Below are 17,445 nucleotides of genomic sequence, written 5' to 3'. Positions count from 1 at the left end.
GGCTTAACTCCCTGCTCTCCAACAGTGTTATAAGAATGAATGACTTCCTTGTAAATCCCCCTTTAATCTAGTGCTTTACCTGTATATAGAGATACTCAAACGCAGCAGGGTCTCTTCTCAGGAGGTCTGCAGGGTCCTTGGGGAAGAAGCATATGCGGAACAGGCACTTCATCCCTTGGAAATAGGTTCTGTGCACCACCTGAGGGAACAGACAAGATCAGCCAGATAACCAACTACATCTTAAGCATTAGTCACACATATCAGTCATTTCCCATAGGTGAACAGGGTAGAGCTGCAAGCAGTCGAGGGTACTGGCAGGTCTCCTGTTGATGCAGCCACTTATTTCTGCGCAGAATGTGAGGCATGAGAGTTGATGTATTGCAAATGTTGTATCAGTTCACTATGTAGTGATAGAGGACATACGATTTGAAGATTAATTATATTGCTTTGTGTTTATGTTTGTCATATGAAGCTAAATTTCTGTTTAAATATCAGGACAGATCTGATTTTAGGTAGTGGTATTGATTGGATGCCTATAGCATCAACGCTCTCTGTTTTCGTTGCAGTTTCATCAGTTTAAGCGGAATAGAAAGGCATTAGTGCCATACCAAACACAATCCCTGCCCCTAGAAAATGTCACACTAGCTTGGGGTTGCTGCAACTTTATACTCCCATCCTATTTTTCATTTTCCCTTTTGGGGTCTCTTACATGTGTCAGAGGCTGGTTTTCCTGCAGTGGATGCAGCCTCTGATTCTGGTCCAGACCACCTGCCTCCAGCACCAAAGCGAAGTGCTCAATGTAGCGCAATGAGAGGCGGTCCTGCAGGGAGGAGATCACATCCTGGGAATGGAGGCATGGAAACTGGTTAGAGATTTAAATTCATTTCCACAGTAAGAATACATTCTGTCACAACGAAAATGTATGCTTGATGTATGAAGCCTATTTTCACCCTGAATTAACTCCATGTTTGTATCGGGTAGTTGGTTAAATTGATATCCTTTTAGGTGTGCAGGGAAAACGTCTGCTCTTGTGCAGATCAGTATCTGTGAATGATGAAGAGCTTTTCTCATCTCTTTCGAAAATAAAGAACACTGTCTAAGGGGAAACTCACAATCTTACCCAGGGCTATGCCTGAGGGTAAGGTTTCATAATATCATTGCATTGTTAATACATTAGAGGCATGTACATTAAAAGGTATTCTATTGTAGTGGTATGTTGCTTTAGTTTGGAAGTCTCGGTGTCGAGGTTCAAAGAGCTGTATAACATATGCAGTAATGTTTTGCTCCCCATTAACAATTTAATTGACATTCTTTGTTGATGTGACCAAGCAACGACTGTCTGAAAAACAGGGATAATTAGTTTTAACAGTATTGACCAGCATGTTTTGCATCAAATGACGTCTGTGAGGGCCACAGAATGCTATAGATTAAAGCCTAAAATACTGCAGGAAAGCGTCTTTAGTTGACAGACAGTCTAATGGGCACACAACTGGGCATCCGTGCCATTGATTTAATCTGTGGCATTGTTTTATTGATCTGGGGCTTCCTATTATGCTGAAATTCCATTTAATTAGGTTGACAGGAGTGCTGCTGCTGTCTCCTTTTCTCCCTCACTCTCCCTCCATGAGAAGAGAAGAGATTTTTCAAATCTATAGTCCGTTTAATGAGTCTGCTCGGAGATGTCAGACTCATTTTAGAGGCCGACATTGACAGAGAACTGAACTCTGTTTGACTGAATTCGTCTGGAAATTCATGGCCTTAATCCGATCGATGAGATTTAAAATTCCAAAAACTAAAAGTGATAGCAGATTCTTTTAAATTTTGATTCTGAAAACAATTACTATTGCATATAAACTTGAAAGTGGAGACACTTCAGTTTATTTATGTTTATTGATGATTTATTGTTAAAAACCTTGACAACATGTAGGAAATGATATGTGAGTTGTTAAAAATACATAGAAATGTTATATTTTATCATGGAAAAAACTAATACAATCAAAAATGGTATATGCTCATAACCTGTGTATTTTCTGTATAATATTAGACTAAACGTTAAACATACAGTAGGCCAAACTATTTTTTTTGTTTTTATTTTGGCAAACATGATGTAGCGCTTCACGTGTTAAACATAGCTGTGACTTGTTATCACCTTAAAAGGTTGTCTGATAGTGGAATTAAGAAATGTTTGCTGTCATACAATTGGAGTCTCCGTCTGTATTTTGATTTTACCAGCTCCTGAAAAACCACTAACTGCGCCACTATGTTCACCAGTCAATCATAACTTTGTCTGCCATTTGGTGCTGGGCACGTACTGTAGATGTTCATGAAGAGTTTTTTTGTCTGAAAATGCACTGAAAAGGAACAATAACAGAAAATTTGGCACTGAAATCCTCCATAGAACTAATGGAAACTGCAGAGTTGGTGATAATTACCTGCGGCTTCATCAATGGGTGGACATTATGCATTAAAGGAATTTAATCCATTGTTAATATGAAAATGATTTACTGCTGCTTTATGTGAAAAATCTAATCAACGTAGAAATTCAGTTGCCTTTGCCATGTGCACAGCAGTATTGAATACCTACCCTAACAGTGGTACGGCTATCAAACGTAAAGGACTTAATCTGTCCATTCTCCAAGAACACCTTCAACACATTTGGTATGAGTAGCAAGGAGTCGTCCTTGAGCATCGTCTGAAAGAGATGGAGAGGGAGAGAACAGCTTGGTTTAGTGAAGAAGGAATTATTTGTACAATTAAAATCACAGTCAGTTATAATTGTATTTCCCTGCTTTGCAAAACAAGTTGGGAAAAGGGTTTTGTTTCTTTGTTTTTCGGTGTTAAGAAAGATCCTTCCAGAGAACAATGGAGAAATACATGGTGGTTCAAAACCAGTGCAAAACTCTGCCTTAGGATGCCCACCCCGTGCATTGCATCAGGATCAAAGAAGGGCTTATTCAATTTCTCCAGTCTATCCACTCAATATGCATGCCATGCAAAGTAAATTGGATGGTGGGACTGAAAGCATTCATGACAGAGTTTTCGCGAGTGGAGGCATAAGAGGAGAGGCCCGATTCAAGGTTACTCAAAGCATTCGTTAGAAGAAAAGTTATGATACGCATTTCTCTTCATCCCTGCTAGGATACGATGTGACGGGCACTCTCACTTTTTTAATCTTGCTGAGGGCTTTTTAAGAAAATGACTCACTTCCCATTATGTAGTTTCAAAGGGCCACAGTTGGGATCAGAGGGAAGGGATGTATCTTAATGTGATAAGATAGACCTTAAGGGCCTTAATGTGGCATGTAGCAAAGATGCACCGCAGATGAAATCACTCTACGAATTCTGGGGCAAAACTAAATCGAACCAATTGGCGTCGAGGTCGAGTGTGTGGGTGGGGAGGTGGGTGCGTTCTTGTTCAGGCCAGTTGGCAATAGGAAGGGGGCGTGGCAGTGAGTGAGTTACATCCAGGTTTGCATCAGTCTGGCCTCTGCTGCCTTTGGCAGGCTCAGCCCCAGGGTCTTCCAGGACAGGAACCTCACTACCTGCACCAAAGCAGCTGTGTACAAGGCAGTCTGCCTCTCTATTCTGCTGTATGGCTCGGAGACCTGGACACCCTATCAGAGGCATTTTCGGACCTTAGAGGCCTTCCACATCAGCTGCCTCCAAAGGATCCGGGGTGTGTCCTGGAAAGACAGAGTGCCCTATTCAGACATCTTTGACCGGACCCACACACCCAGCATCGCCGCGCTCCTTGCGCAGAAACACCTACGCTGGGCTGGGCATGTGATCCGTATGCCTGCCCACCGCCTGCCCCTGCAAATTCTCTACGGCCAACTTTCGGATGGCCAGAGGTCTGCTGGGGCCCTAAAAAAGCGCTTTAAGGACCACCTCAAAACCCTCCTGAAGCAGTGTAACATACCGCCTATAACACTTAAGTCCCTGGCTGCTGAACGCAACACCTGGAGTTCCTCCTGCCACCAGGGTACCGCTCACCTTCAGGAGCAAGCCACAGAGAGGAGGACACAACGACGTGCCCTGAGGCATCAGCCCAGCCCACACCCTCCAGTGCCACTTACCCCTGTCTCTCTTGTGGCAAAATCTGCGGATCCCGCATTGGCCTGCACAGCCACAGGGCTATGCACCGCCGCAACACACCCCAATAACTGACCATACATTTGGAGCAATGTCATCATCGTTATCGATGGACTGCCAAAGAAGAGAAGAAGAAGCATGTGTCCGGGCTATTTGCGCATCTTTATCTGATGGCTGGATTTGCAAGAGCAGTAGGCAGACGTCACTCATGACAGTAAAAGGATGTGAATTTACTGCAACAATATATCTCAGCATTTAGTTGAAATGGAGAGCAGTGTCCACAGCAGATGCCCGACAGTCTGTTATTAGAGAACTTAAGTACTCAGAAGGGCCAACAAGCTGTTCTTCTGTGCAGACTGCAGCGACTAAAGCTTAAGTTATGAGTGAACAGATCTTTCTCCACGTCGCAGCATCAAAGTAAAGGTGAAACCAGTGAGGAGATGCCACAAACTGGTCTATCACATCCCATTACAAGCCATTACCTTTCTTCTTGTTTGTGAGTGGAAGCTGTTCTCACATGCAAAGAAAGTGTTCGGAGAGACAAATCACAGCTCTTTCTTTTTCTCAATAAACACCAGGCTGTAGGTGGCCAACACTTATTAGTCTTCAGATGATCAGTAGCAGCATATGGCCCTTGATTAAAAATGTCTTGAATTGGGCAGTTGGTCGCTAAAACAACTGATCTTTGCCAGTCATGCAGTTCCACCCTCTCTGCCTCAACAGTCCCCTAAGTTTTATTTCTTGAGCTGTGATCAATTGGATTCATAATTCTAAGAGAGAAAACAGTCCAGGAGATAAGTTCAGTGAGAAAAAAACCCCAAAAAGTGTAGCTATTTGATTTATTTTTAATATTATTAATGAAAAAAAATAATAAATAAATATGGAGTATTAAAAAAGAGCACACCTTGAGCAAAAATTCCAATTCCAATTACAAACTCCACTCTCTCTATCTGCCCTCCTCATCCCCTAGTAATAAATTGGTCTCTTACCTCATACATATGCCACAGAGCAGGTCTTAAATGGACAATGTGAAATAGACCAACCCAAGCCACATTAGAGATATATGTATGACACAGGTCGGCCATGTACAATCACATAAGAGTGGACCTAAAGATCCAACAACCACAAACATGTCCACAATTTTTAAGAGACATTGTAGCTGTTTTCAAAATGCGTGAATGCCTTCTTGAGAAGACGTTCAGGTTGCTCCTGTGAGAATTCAAATCAGTCAGGGAAAGCAATTTATTCAGGGCCAAACCACTGGACCAAAGGCTCGCATACAAAGTAGAGAAGCTCAGGCTGACATAAGAGGATGGAGAGAGAGAGAGATGGTATTTGAGGCTTCTGCGATTGCTGACAACACAACAAAAGAAATGCACAGTGGGCGAGAGGGGGGGGGGGGGGGGGGGGTAAGAGTGTTTGTCTGCATGCACATGTCACAGAGAGACACGACTAGTTGAACTTACTGAGTCTGGGTCACTGATGGACACTTGCTCTGAAAAGCGCACTTTAGGCGGGTTGGTTCGCAGACGGGCCTTTTTGGCTGCACTTATGAAGGCAGACTTAGGTGACTGAGGATAAGAAGAGAGAGAGAGGGAGAGAGAGAGACCCTTGAATCAGCTTAAATGAGGAGACATGAATGAAAGAAAAGCCCCTGTGACTGCAAGTGCTAAAGATATGCGTCTTGAAATGCTGGCTAATGCTGCTGCAATGCGACAACTGCGGACCTGCTTTCAACATAAAACTCACCTGCTACAAGTTTCAATAATTTTTAAATTGTTGGGCTTGTCGGGTTTTAGCACAATAATGATGTCCGAGCCAAAGCATAGGAAAATCCCTGCAGAACGGCATGTTAACTCTTATTACTCTATAGGTTTCAAATTCTGAAATAAAAATAAATAAATAAAAAAAGTTGCTTTTTCATACCTGCTAAATATTTCATCACCTCCTAAATATATCCTAATATATCAGTTAGTCGGCTAAATAAATGCTACGCTTCTATTTCCTCTATATGGATGGATGCACACACAATTTTTATTTAATACCGTCTCTTGAATGTGTTTACGTGGCAGTTTTTCAGGGGGGGTTACCAGGAAAAATGCTCTATGTGTAGACATGGCCATGAATGCTAATGCATGTCTGCACTGCATACGTGAGCACGGTTGGAACAGAATACTGTACAGTTTTTCCGTGTGATTCAGAGTGACAGGAAAAGTGTAAACTCTAAGAGTAAGAAAAATCCCAAGGGAGAGCAACATGAAAGAGAGTGAGTGTCCCATTATACTACCTGATGGGGCTGCAGCACAGTGAGAACTATAGTGTCTTTGCAGCGTCTATGGAAAGACAACAGAGAGTGGAGTGGGTTAGGTAATGCCACGGACAGCATGGTATTTGGAGAGCTTCTCCGGTTTATATATATGTCATATCCTCACTGTCCTTCAGCTGCAAAAGGACTGTCTAGCTTTGTGTTGATGTAACGCATCACTAGCAAAAATGTGTTTTGTTTTTTCCTTTTGATCCACCCTCTTCCCCCATGTCCACTATACTTCCACTTTCCCCGTGTTGCTGGTCCCCTGGCTCATACCCTCCCCCTCCCTCCCTCCCTCCTGGGACAGTAAAGGATGTTACCTTACAAGGTCTATGACTCTCTCTCGGGGCGCGTCGCTCACCGTCTCCTCGTTTATGGCCAAGATCTGGTCTCCAGGTAGAAGCTTGCCAAAGGAAGGGCCGTCTGCAGAAAAGATAGGACACGCAGCCAGCATACAAAGTCATATACATACAGTGAAATGGATCATTTAAATTTAGAGGTCATCATAGTAGCACTTTATCATACACACACACTAACCAGCAGAGACGGAGCGTACAATGACAGGCCCCTGGCTGCCTGCAATGAAGCCAAAGCCTTGAGTCGGGTGGCGCTTGATGGTGACCTGTCGAGCTGAGGTAGGACTTAGGGTACCACTGTCCATACCATCTTGGCTCTCCTCTAACATTGCAGAGCTGCAGAGCACAAAGACACACATATGCTTGTTAATAAAAAGCAATACATTTAGACATTTTTATAATGAAGAATAAGATAAAAGGATAGAACTTCATGTATCCAGAGAGAAATTGCAGGGCGTACCTGTCACATCCGTTCGTGTGTCCATCCTGGACCTTGGCCATCCCCTGAGAGGAGGGGGCCGCATGGGACAGGGTCGCACTGCAAATGCCGCGCTCTGTTTCGCAATCATTCACCTGCAAAACAGAAAGGGCAAGGGAAGCAATCACAGAAATAATATACCCTGATTCTCCGTAGTACGTAACATTTTGTGTTGGAGCACAGCGGCACAGAAATCTGTAATCCAAGATTATAATCTCAAACGTTTTACATTGTCAACCAGTTGCATATGGTTCCTCACAAGGTTCTGCATTGAACAGAAGTGAAAAATGCACAAGATGGAAGTAAAATTTCCTTCGCTAAAAGCATCTGACATTTCAGATCTGCCTTTAGAAAAACTGCAATTACCAAGGACGTACAACATAATGCACATAGATTATTTAAGACATTAAAGTCTCTGAATCTGCCAGCCTAGCCCAGAGTGGACCGAGCAACTGCTGTGAACTACACATGCTCTTTTACAGATGCCTGTGTGGGAGGCAGTGAAAGCAAGATTACTAAAAGGCTCTGTGTGTGTGTGTCTGTGTGTGTGTGTGTGTGTGTGGGTTTCTGTTTGTGGCAGAAAAATGGATGGAAATGATTGTCTGAGGGAAAGAGAGCAAGATATTAATGCTCCTATCTGGGATTGCGATCGTTGATGTCTAAAGATGAGACACTGATTGGGATGTGAATGGTGGAAATGGGGAGAACAGAAGCACGGATGAAGAGCTCGATGGTGCCGTTGATTATTATGCAGAGATACACTCTTGAGTGCAAATACCTTTCTGAGTGCCACATGCAGAGAACGAACCGCCAGTAACGGAAGGCTGGGTCACATTAGTCAATAGTTAGGATTCATATTCTTGTCACTTGTTGTTTCTGATAACAGTGGCTTATGGGGAAGCATGGCTAATTTACAATTCCAGCGATGCATTACTGATCTCTACCTTGTATCGTGGTATCAGATGGGGGTTGATGAATCGTAGATAAGATTCATTTTGAGCTCAGGCCATGACTAAAAATCCATTACCTTTGGTGTGCTTTGAATCTCAATCATGCTAATCATCTAAAAAGATCCGATTTGAATACAAATTTCTCTATTCAATATTCAGTTGACTTACAAAAAGATCATCTGCTTGTATCAAAGGTGCGCGGCGGTGACAAACGATGCCGCGCAAGCTGGCATTACCTCGGAAAAGGATGAGGTGTTTTTGATTGAGAATGATCATTTTGTCATTTGATTCTCCCAATGGATTCTGACAGTGCACTCCTTTGCCCATTCATTCTCCTTCTGTCTGTCCCTCTAATGTCTTTGTCTTTCCACCATCTGTCTTCCCCTGCAGACGCTGGAAGGACACCCGTTCTTTTGGAGCTTCATGGTGCGCTGGTGACTAGCCGTTCATCAGGTGTGTGTCATTGTGAATGTCAGTAACTCGTCAGCACCACTCAAGTGCAGATGAGCCAAGATTTGACCTGAGCAAGGAGACAGTTTAAATATCCTTGTAGTGAATAGTCTGTTCTTACACCTTGTCCATTTTTCAAGGAGCCTTTGTTGTGTTATGATCGTCCCTGTTTCTTTTTGTACATATCAAGATAAACTGATTCTAATCAATCAGAAACAGAGGAAAATGTCCTCTTCTGTGTGCTGCTGTCCTGTGGCTTTGTGGAGGCGGACACGACTTGCAGCTTTAAATTTCTGAACTTACTTTAAAGATAAGTTCTGGCATTCAGAATAATTGGTGAGGAAGAACTGAACAGAAGGGATAGCGATTGAGGTAGCCGGAGGGACACTGGAGCTTACATGTCTGCAAAGATAAACAGCCATTCAGCAGAGGGGCAGACCTTTTACTGAGAGAGGACACCGAGGAATTCTGTCAAGAAATGATCCCCAAGGGCATCGGCAGGCCTGCCCGTTGCTATGACTACGGCTCTCGGTAGCTCACCGAAGCTCGGGCAGACCGAGGCATAGTGGGTGGATGAGAATAGTGATGCGGCCGCTACGAGGGAGAGAGATGACTAGCCAGACGCTCTTCGATCACCCTGTAGCCACTCTGGCCAGATGCCAACATTTCCTCGGGCACCAGAGGTCAGGGCATCGCATACCTGCTCCGCTTCAGTGTCCCAGTCCACAGTAGCTCACCAGGCCTCAGGGACTATGAAGAATGACCTTTTATTTATTATCTTCCTAGGCCTGCATTCTAACAGGGCTATCGTTAGCTTGGAGGGACACATCCAGTGTGATCAGGTGTTCAGAAGTGACAGATGCAGGTTGATCCAGCATTAATTCCCCAGTCTTTCAGCTTCCAGTTTACTGACTACTGCTGCACTGGATACATTCCAAAACATCTTGAGAATTATAATCTTCATCATATATATTCAGAGATGTTGAATCAATACTTGGAGGTTGTAGTTTATGTAGTCACTGAATAATAGGTATGGTAAGCTTCAAAAATAGGTTTCATATTCACTGGTTTTTCGTTGCTAAGTTGTATACCTGATAATCTCGTAGCTCAGTATATAATATGCAGTATTAGTATACATTACTATTGCCAAGAACGTATTGTTGCTATTTAAGACAAAACCAGATAAGACAAAAATAAAAGAAACTGATGCAGTTGCCTTAGTTAATAGTTCATTTAATTGCAATTAAATTACCCCATCTAAACCAATACCATACTTCCCTTTTTTATTTGTTTTGTTTTACTTTCTCTTCCTCTTTTCCTTTCTCTTTTTTCTTCTTTCTTAATGTCTTTCTTTCAACATTCCTTTTTCACATTATAACAATGACTGCAGATCAGATACACACAGCACATCAACTGCCCCGCCCACAGCTGTGAGCAAATTCTGGATCTGGTTCGCTCCACTGGTCTCACAGTACATCACCTCTCCAGCCTCAACCTCAACATCTCAGACCACCTGGCAATCACTGTGGACATTGACATCCCCAAGTGTCCCCATCTCCAAGCGTATAATATCATCCGGACGACTGAAATCTATCTCCCCATCAGCTCTTTCAGACTCCCTTGCAATTAAAATGTCTACCTCCCCGCCCCCGCTGTCCAATAACCCATCTGAACTCGTCCAATACTATAATCACACATTCTTTTCTTGTCTCGATCAGCTGACTCCAATTAGAACCAAATATCTTTCCCTTGCACACACCGCTCCCTGCTACACTCCACCAGATGAAAATCTATCCAGCATATCCAGACAGCTGGAAAGACGTTTCAAGAAAACCAGTTTAACAGTCCTGACCACCTCCTCTCTGGTTCCCGGTCATAGCAGAGCACCGAAACTGCCCTCCGCTTGGTCCAGAGTGGCTGCAGCGTCTGTGTGCTACAGCCAGGAAACAGCTGCCAGATGACCGGGTGAACATCAGACTTGCACTTTGGATCAGAAACATTTAATATTTTATAAACCAATAAAAATATCTTCCACTTAATTCCAAGGAAGTTGCTCCTAAAGAAAAGTCAGCTCAAGTCACATTGAATTGAGAATGAATTCTGAGATGAAACCCAGATTTCTTATGGCTGAAAAAAAAAAAAAAAGATAACTAATGGTAAATGTTCTTTATTATGTGCAATTACACAAGTAGAAGAGCACAACAGCCCATAGCTACTCTGGAAACTGGATAGGCTCTGTGGGAAATTTGCTGTGAAAGATGACAAATTAGTTTAGTCTGAGAGCAAAATTGAAGAACATCTTAGCCATTGTGAATACAAATAGCAAAGCCCAGAAGCTGCAGTCCTGTTCAGGAAAATTAGACATAGCACTGAGAACCCTTTAGGAGAGCGTAAATAAGTTGCCTCTCCCTTAGCTGTCCGAAGTTTCACTACATTTACTGGCCCTGCTGTCATTAAATGTTCAGTTATACCTTTACTTAAGCTTAATTTTCAGTTTTATCTTCTGTATTACAATTGCAATGAGTTTTTAAATCCCTGTTGAAATACTTATCATGATCCTTGGCAACAGAGGCTGCTGCAGATGCAAAAGAGCACCTTGTTTCATTGTGCTTCTGTCTCAGAAACACAGAAATATGATCTATTCAAAACCCCTCTAAACCTTAACCATGTAGAGACCTTGAAGATGGATTCCTCCAGAGGGTCTGTTAACATTATTGGTCCTTTATTCTATCTACCCTTTTCACAGCACACAAACTGTTGAACGTTAATGTCTTGCTTGGTGAAATCAACTTTTATAAGTTTCATTAAATGCATTAACAGGGAATATTGCAGGAAGATGTGAAGAACATCTTATTTAATGACAACAGGCACGCTCATATGGATGGACCTTGAGTTTGGCACCCATTGATTTATGCATTTAGGCTAAATGAATGCAACATTATTTCTGCTTGTGCAACATTATTCAAACTTAATTAGGTTAGCCTATTCCCACATGTAGGGGCTGCGGCTTAGTCTTTTGGATGCTGCGTCTCGAATGTAGATTCTTAATTATTGTGTAATAGGAATTAAAGAGTCCATTCCAGTGACAATTGGCAAAGCACTTCCACATGAATTATCTGGCTACTTACCCGGTTGATGCTTGAGGAATTTTCACTTATTTTACTGTTGGACTAATTGTTAAGCTCTCTGATTAACTGCGTCCGGTAAATGCCTGAATTATGAATTGTAATTTGAATCAGAGATGGAATCGACTGCTGGAACTTGGGAGTTGTGCAGCACTAATTGGAAATTGAGGCTAGCCATAAATGACTGTATATTATTGGATCATTGCCTTGAGAAGCCACACAATAGGTGAGTGCTATCTCCGTGATTATTTGTGATGGACAGGCGGATGAACAGGCCAAGCTTATGTCCTCTGGCTGACTAAATAATTCATCGTGAACATGAGAATGCATCAGCGTCACCACTGGCATTTTTATCAATTCAATCTTTTGTTGGTTTTCCCTTTTGTAGGAGTTGTATACTGCTCTTTTGCTCAGTTTGTCGTGCTGGTACCTTAAAATAATACGTCTCTGAGTGGATTTTTATTACATTTGTTCATGTAAGCAGTGACTGTTTACTGCAGCTGTATTGGGAGTAATCTTTATAGGCCAGTTATGCTCAAATATACTCAGACAGCCTAGAATGAATCATAATAACGGTGGCAACACACTAATCTATGATGGTTAACATACTTTCATAACATATTTTACTATACTATAGCCACATATACACTACAATATTATTGAGACAAATGAAAAAATACACACAAGTAGATGATCAAGCTAATAGCAGCTAAACACATGTGTCCTGATTCATTTTCTTGCGGAGGAGGAGGGAGAAAACGCCAATGTAAGCAACTTTTCAACGCTTTCATCTGCTTTGTGACATTCTAACCGTAACTGAAAATAACCTACACTACAAAAAATAATGCACCATGAAGATGATAGATCTCTCAGTTTCAATTACTGCTAATTCCACATGAACACGTGTATATATTCATGGAGTCATACTTCCCATCCAATCCAATGAGTAATCCTCTTGACAGCATTGGCTGCCAATATTTCGTATCAAACGTAGCAAATCCTTGAATCTGCAGAAATCCTTTTAGGCTTATGGGAGAGACAACACAATAATCTCTCCAGTGTACTCTGAAACGGGCCTTCCTGGACAAAGATACTCTGTCACGTGAATGGCCTCTAGGAAGCTCCAAACATGAAAGTCGTACTGGCAGCATATTGTCTTCAATCTGTTTTCAATTACTGGCTGTGATAAAATATAAATATGTTTGCTCTTATTTGATAGGATTGGTGGTTTGTGACTTTTGGTGACAGTCCTTTGCACTGAGAGAGCCAATCAAATGAAGCCATCAGCATTGAGCCTGATCCTGCAGGCTGCCCCGGCCAGAACCCACAGGAGTCTTTCAGGACATCACAACCAGTTCATTCATTCAGTCAGTCCTGAACTACCTTACTGATGATCCCCTCATTGTGTATTTAATATACAGGATGGATCATTTCAAAATGTAGGCCTTTGGTCACATTGTTAGCAAATCCTTCCTCTTGTGTTGTTCACCATGGTGTGTTATTCTCATTCATATACCCATGAACTGCACCCTGTGACACCCATGCATACACATTGACGGGTCTTTTTTTTAAAAACTCACTTTTTCGTCACCGTATCTCACGTCTAATCTGCTTTCCCCCAATTTCTCTCTCTCTCTTGCAGGTAGAATCCTCCAGCCAACCCCTCTTATCCCTGCTACCAGGTAAACAATAAAAACTTCCATCTCTCTAAGCCTCAATTGACATGTCGGGTGCCTGCTCGCTCCACGCAATTGTAATTTCTGGCGTTTGAAATATGGATAAGAAGGTTTGTGCAGCTGCAGGAGCCATCCCTCTGTCTGTCGCTGGCTGTGTTCAACCGCTGGCCTGCCTGCCAGCATGGCTGCATCCTTTCCTCTCTTTACATGAATGATTTTCCTGGTAGGGCCAGATGGCTTCCATTTAGCAAGCACTGCTTACTGGTTTCTCAATTTCACTTGCTCACCTGTACCGTTTCTTTTTTTTTTCTTGCTTTTAATCTCCCCGTCACTCTCTCTGTAACTGTCTGCCTATCCGTCCGTCTCCAACGGGTCTCTCTCCTCTACGAGTCAAAGCTGACTGCCTATTTGAAAATGGATTGTTGCTGTGGGTGAAAGCAACAGCTTGAGCGGTGATTGATGCAGCAAGGGAGCAGAGTGCAACGGCTCTTCCGGCTGTAATTTTTGGGGGCGATTTCTACTGAATGTTTGCAGACAGTTCAGTTGTTGAGCTATTTATTTGTCAAAAATTTGTCAAATTCTTTATTTGCACCGTTCACTCTTGTGGGCCAGCAAGCCTAAAGGGTCATGCATGCATGTTTTTACAGTATGTGCTCTATAGTGGCACAGTTGTGAATATCTAAATGTCTCTGAGCAGATGAATATTAGTAATTAAATTGATAGGGATTTGAGAAATGGGTTTGCTATTACAAACTGGTGACAAAACAATGCTGCGTCAGCACAATTTGCTTTGTTGGGTTTCACTCCACCACTGACAGTGTTGACATGATAAAAACAGACTATCCACCTGGGCTGAAACTCTCTGAAAGCAGGCAAAAGACAGATGGTCATCTTGTGAAAAAGTTTTGGACAAAAGAATGCAATCATAAATGTGAGATATGGGCTTTCCCCACCCCTTTTCTTTTGTTTATTGTATGTCTCTAAAAGATGTTATTGTCTTGGAGGTGAAGCAGTGAAAGGTTAAGAAGGATCTGTAAAAGCGAATGGGGTTTGGAGTAGATGTGACTCCTACGATTGGAGTTCATAACCTTGAGGAGGACACGGCCCATCATTTCACTTTCCTCTCCAAATTCCATTAAGCAACAAATGCATCCGGGGGAAATAAACCCTTCTGCAGAAATGGATTTCAGGGGGAGCTGAACTCCCTCTCCTCCTCTCTGTTTTCATTAGCACCTCGACCAAGACAAATGAGGTCTCACAGTGTTATCTCAACAGGGTAAATGGATGTAGCTACGAATGTTCGACATCGAAGATTTATTTGTACCAATAGATCACTTAAATCTCTATTTATTGAGAGGCAAATGCCAGACGTGTTTTTCTATTGTCTTTATTCAGACTTTTTTTAAACTGTTTTTTAGTTTTTACGTTTAACGTCTCCCATTTTGATCTAAAAATATGATGTTGAAGCAACATCTGCTTGGCAATATGTTTGAACACTTTCACTTGACGAAACTTGATCTGTTGATCTCGAGTTTAGCTCCTCCTCTGATTCAATTTCCTCAATTCTACATTATTTATGCATCTCCACCACAACATGGATATAGTATCCCACTTTCCAGAGTGCAAAGTCTGCCGCCAGGCGTAACCCCACAACCTCTCTGCTGGAGTACAGACCTGTGCTGTTGCCAGGTGCTCTGACAGGACCAAAGGTCAGAGAGCAACAACCCTGCCCTGTATGTCACTCTCCTGTCTCTCATATTGACTTTTGCCTGCTCTTGTTTGAATGCGATCACAATTCGATTTCTTTTCTCGTGGTCCATGTAGAGCTGAAACAATAAGTCAATCAGCGTAAATTAATTGGCAACTATTCTGATCCCCCCCCCCCCCCCCACCCCCCGACATTTAGGTAAGCATGCAGTTTTCTGATCGATCTATCATAATCAAGCATTAGGTCTCTAGAGTTACGATGGCTTATCTCAGGTGAATGGTGTAAATAGTGCTCAAACCATTACGTTATTAATTGATCAGATGGTCGACTGAAAATTAACTGGCAACAATTTTACAATAATGGCTTAAGGCATTTTGAAAGAAAAAAAAATTGATCCATCATCGTTTGATTATTTGCTGGGTTTGGATTGTTGACATTAGCATAGATCTCTCAGAGCGCTGGGAAATCCTGATGAGCAATGTTTGCCTTATTCAGGACCAAATGATTAATCCGTTACTCAAGAAGATAATTGGTAGATTAATTCATAATGAAAATAATTACACAGCGAGTGTATCAGTCCCTAAGTAATACAGTGCCAGTAAACCTGCTGTTGTTGAGGCACAGTCCCTGAGCAAAGTTATTGGGAGTGTGTAGTCCTGCATCAGTGCTATGCTTTACATTCATACCGTAATTCCCTTCCACCAAGCGGCACCATTAACATTGACAGCGGGGCCCCACAGCTCAGCACAGACCTTGTCGCACTGTGGCAAAACTTTGTCTGACAGCGGGTTTCTCCTTCAGCCGGAGTCAGTTAACACATAGCTTTGCTGTAAAGACCTTGAGCTCGCTTCATTTACTTGAGATCAATAGCTTGGCCTTGCCCCTCTGGCATACAGACGAGCAGACAGACACACGCGGCGAGGGACAGCGAGCTGTGAAGGATCAGCAGGGTGTCACTGAGGAAAGATGGGTGGATGGGGTTAACCAAACAGATGTTCAGCTCCGGCGGTCTCCGCAGGTCACCGAGCAGGATCTAGGTTGATAAAATGAGGATGAGGTGATGAAATGCAGCTCATCCATGTAATAGCTTGTTATGACTCTCCCTCACCTCCCCCAGTCTATAAAGGAAATATTTATAGAGGGCAAGGGGCAAACTTTAATACTGTCCAGAGTCGGCGTCACCCCTGCATTAAAATTTAGGCAGACGTGACAGTGCTGTCTGGTGAAAACCAGAAAATGGTGTCTTGTTTTTATTTCTCATAACACAATATTCAGAGTCACCTTCACGGCTCACAAACACTGCATTTAAACCCGAGCCACTATCTGATGCTGAACGATAGAGACTTTGGAGGTTTTTCACCGTTTTACATAAAATCAAGAATGTTTTGCATACCTGTGATACATTACATAACACCGAAATCCCTCTCTACTATGAGCTGCATCTCAATCCCAGCAGGGAGAATAGGATTTTAAACTGAGGGAGGTGGAAGGAGCCAAGTGTAGAGTTATACATCTCCGTAGCACTGGGGTTTAGCGAATACTACAGAGGCAATCTTCTGAGCCGTCCAAATTAAGAAATATGCTTACATGTATTAAGTCTTTTATCTGTTATCTTACCACCACCACTATTGTGTGTGTGTATGCATACTCAAATGTGTTTGCTTCCTTTTAAAGTATAGTGTGATGGTGGTGGGAAAAAAGAGCGGCGACAGAGAAGTAGTTTAAGCCACGGGCAATGAAACGGAAATATGGAAATATAAAAAACGAAATATGGTGCAGATAAATAGCCAATGAGGAATATTTCATAAGTGAAATAGCAGAGCTGCTGTCATAGTTCAATAATCCTCCTCAGACAGCAAGGAGATGCAGCTTCCCATGCTGGTTATTTTGAATCTATGTTCAGGCTGGGGAGGTTCCACTTGACTGCGTTTGATTCATCAGTCAGGAGCTGAAAAGAGAGAGTCAGCCTGCGTAGCATTATTCTCTCCCCATAGTCTACCAACAGGCCTCCTCTCTGACGGGACTCTGCACTGTACAGATCGTGTGCCTGCTTGAACTTTCCTTCCTGAACTTTTTCTTTTTCTTTTTTTAACACGACTGGACCTTCTAAGCGTATGGATGCTGTTAATGCGACAGACGTTTTAACTGTTGGCAGTGTCGCCAAGCCACCACCAAAAGGCTAATACACCTAACCTTTTACTAAATGAATTCCAACCTCCTCCATATTGTTTTTTTTCTGCAAATGGTTTTGTGCAAATGAGATCATTAGACTGTCGGCTATAACTTACACTTAGATGGCGAAT

General features: G+C 42.5%; 1 protein-coding gene across 4 annotated transcripts in view; it reads right to left on the bottom strand.

The window, feature by feature from the left end:
* Positions 1-17,445, bottom strand: part of frmpd3 (FERM and PDZ domain containing 3) — a 67,520-nt gene that overhangs the window by 8,420 nt on the left and 41,655 nt on the right. For 3 of the 4 annotated variants that reach the window (XM_084009040.1, XM_084009041.1, XM_084009039.1), the window contains exons 2-9: positions 7,216-7,328; positions 6,937-7,091; positions 6,720-6,822; positions 6,379-6,424; positions 5,558-5,662; positions 2,585-2,692; positions 710-841; positions 80-199 (exon numbers count right to left, since the gene is read on the bottom strand). In XM_084009040.1, the coding sequence (XP_083865166.1) occupies positions 80-199; positions 710-841; positions 2,585-2,692; positions 5,558-5,662; positions 6,379-6,424; positions 6,720-6,822; positions 6,937-7,091; positions 7,216-7,256 (810 nt within the window). In that variant the 5' untranslated portion in view covers positions 7,257-7,328. Of the gene's footprint in view, positions 1-79; positions 200-709; positions 842-2,584; positions 2,693-5,557; positions 5,663-6,378; positions 6,503-6,719; positions 6,823-6,936; positions 7,092-7,215; positions 7,329-17,445 lie in introns of those variants that run through there. The other variant, XM_084009038.1, reaches the window with a different exon arrangement.

Source organism: Eutrigla gurnardus (assembly GCF_963514095.1).
Source record: "Eutrigla gurnardus genome assembly, chromosome: 5".
NCBI classification, from domain to species: domain Eukaryota; kingdom Metazoa; phylum Chordata; class Actinopteri; order Perciformes; family Triglidae; genus Eutrigla; species Eutrigla gurnardus.
Note: the sequence above shows the minus strand (reverse complement) of the source record. Positions and strands in the feature narration are given on the sequence as shown.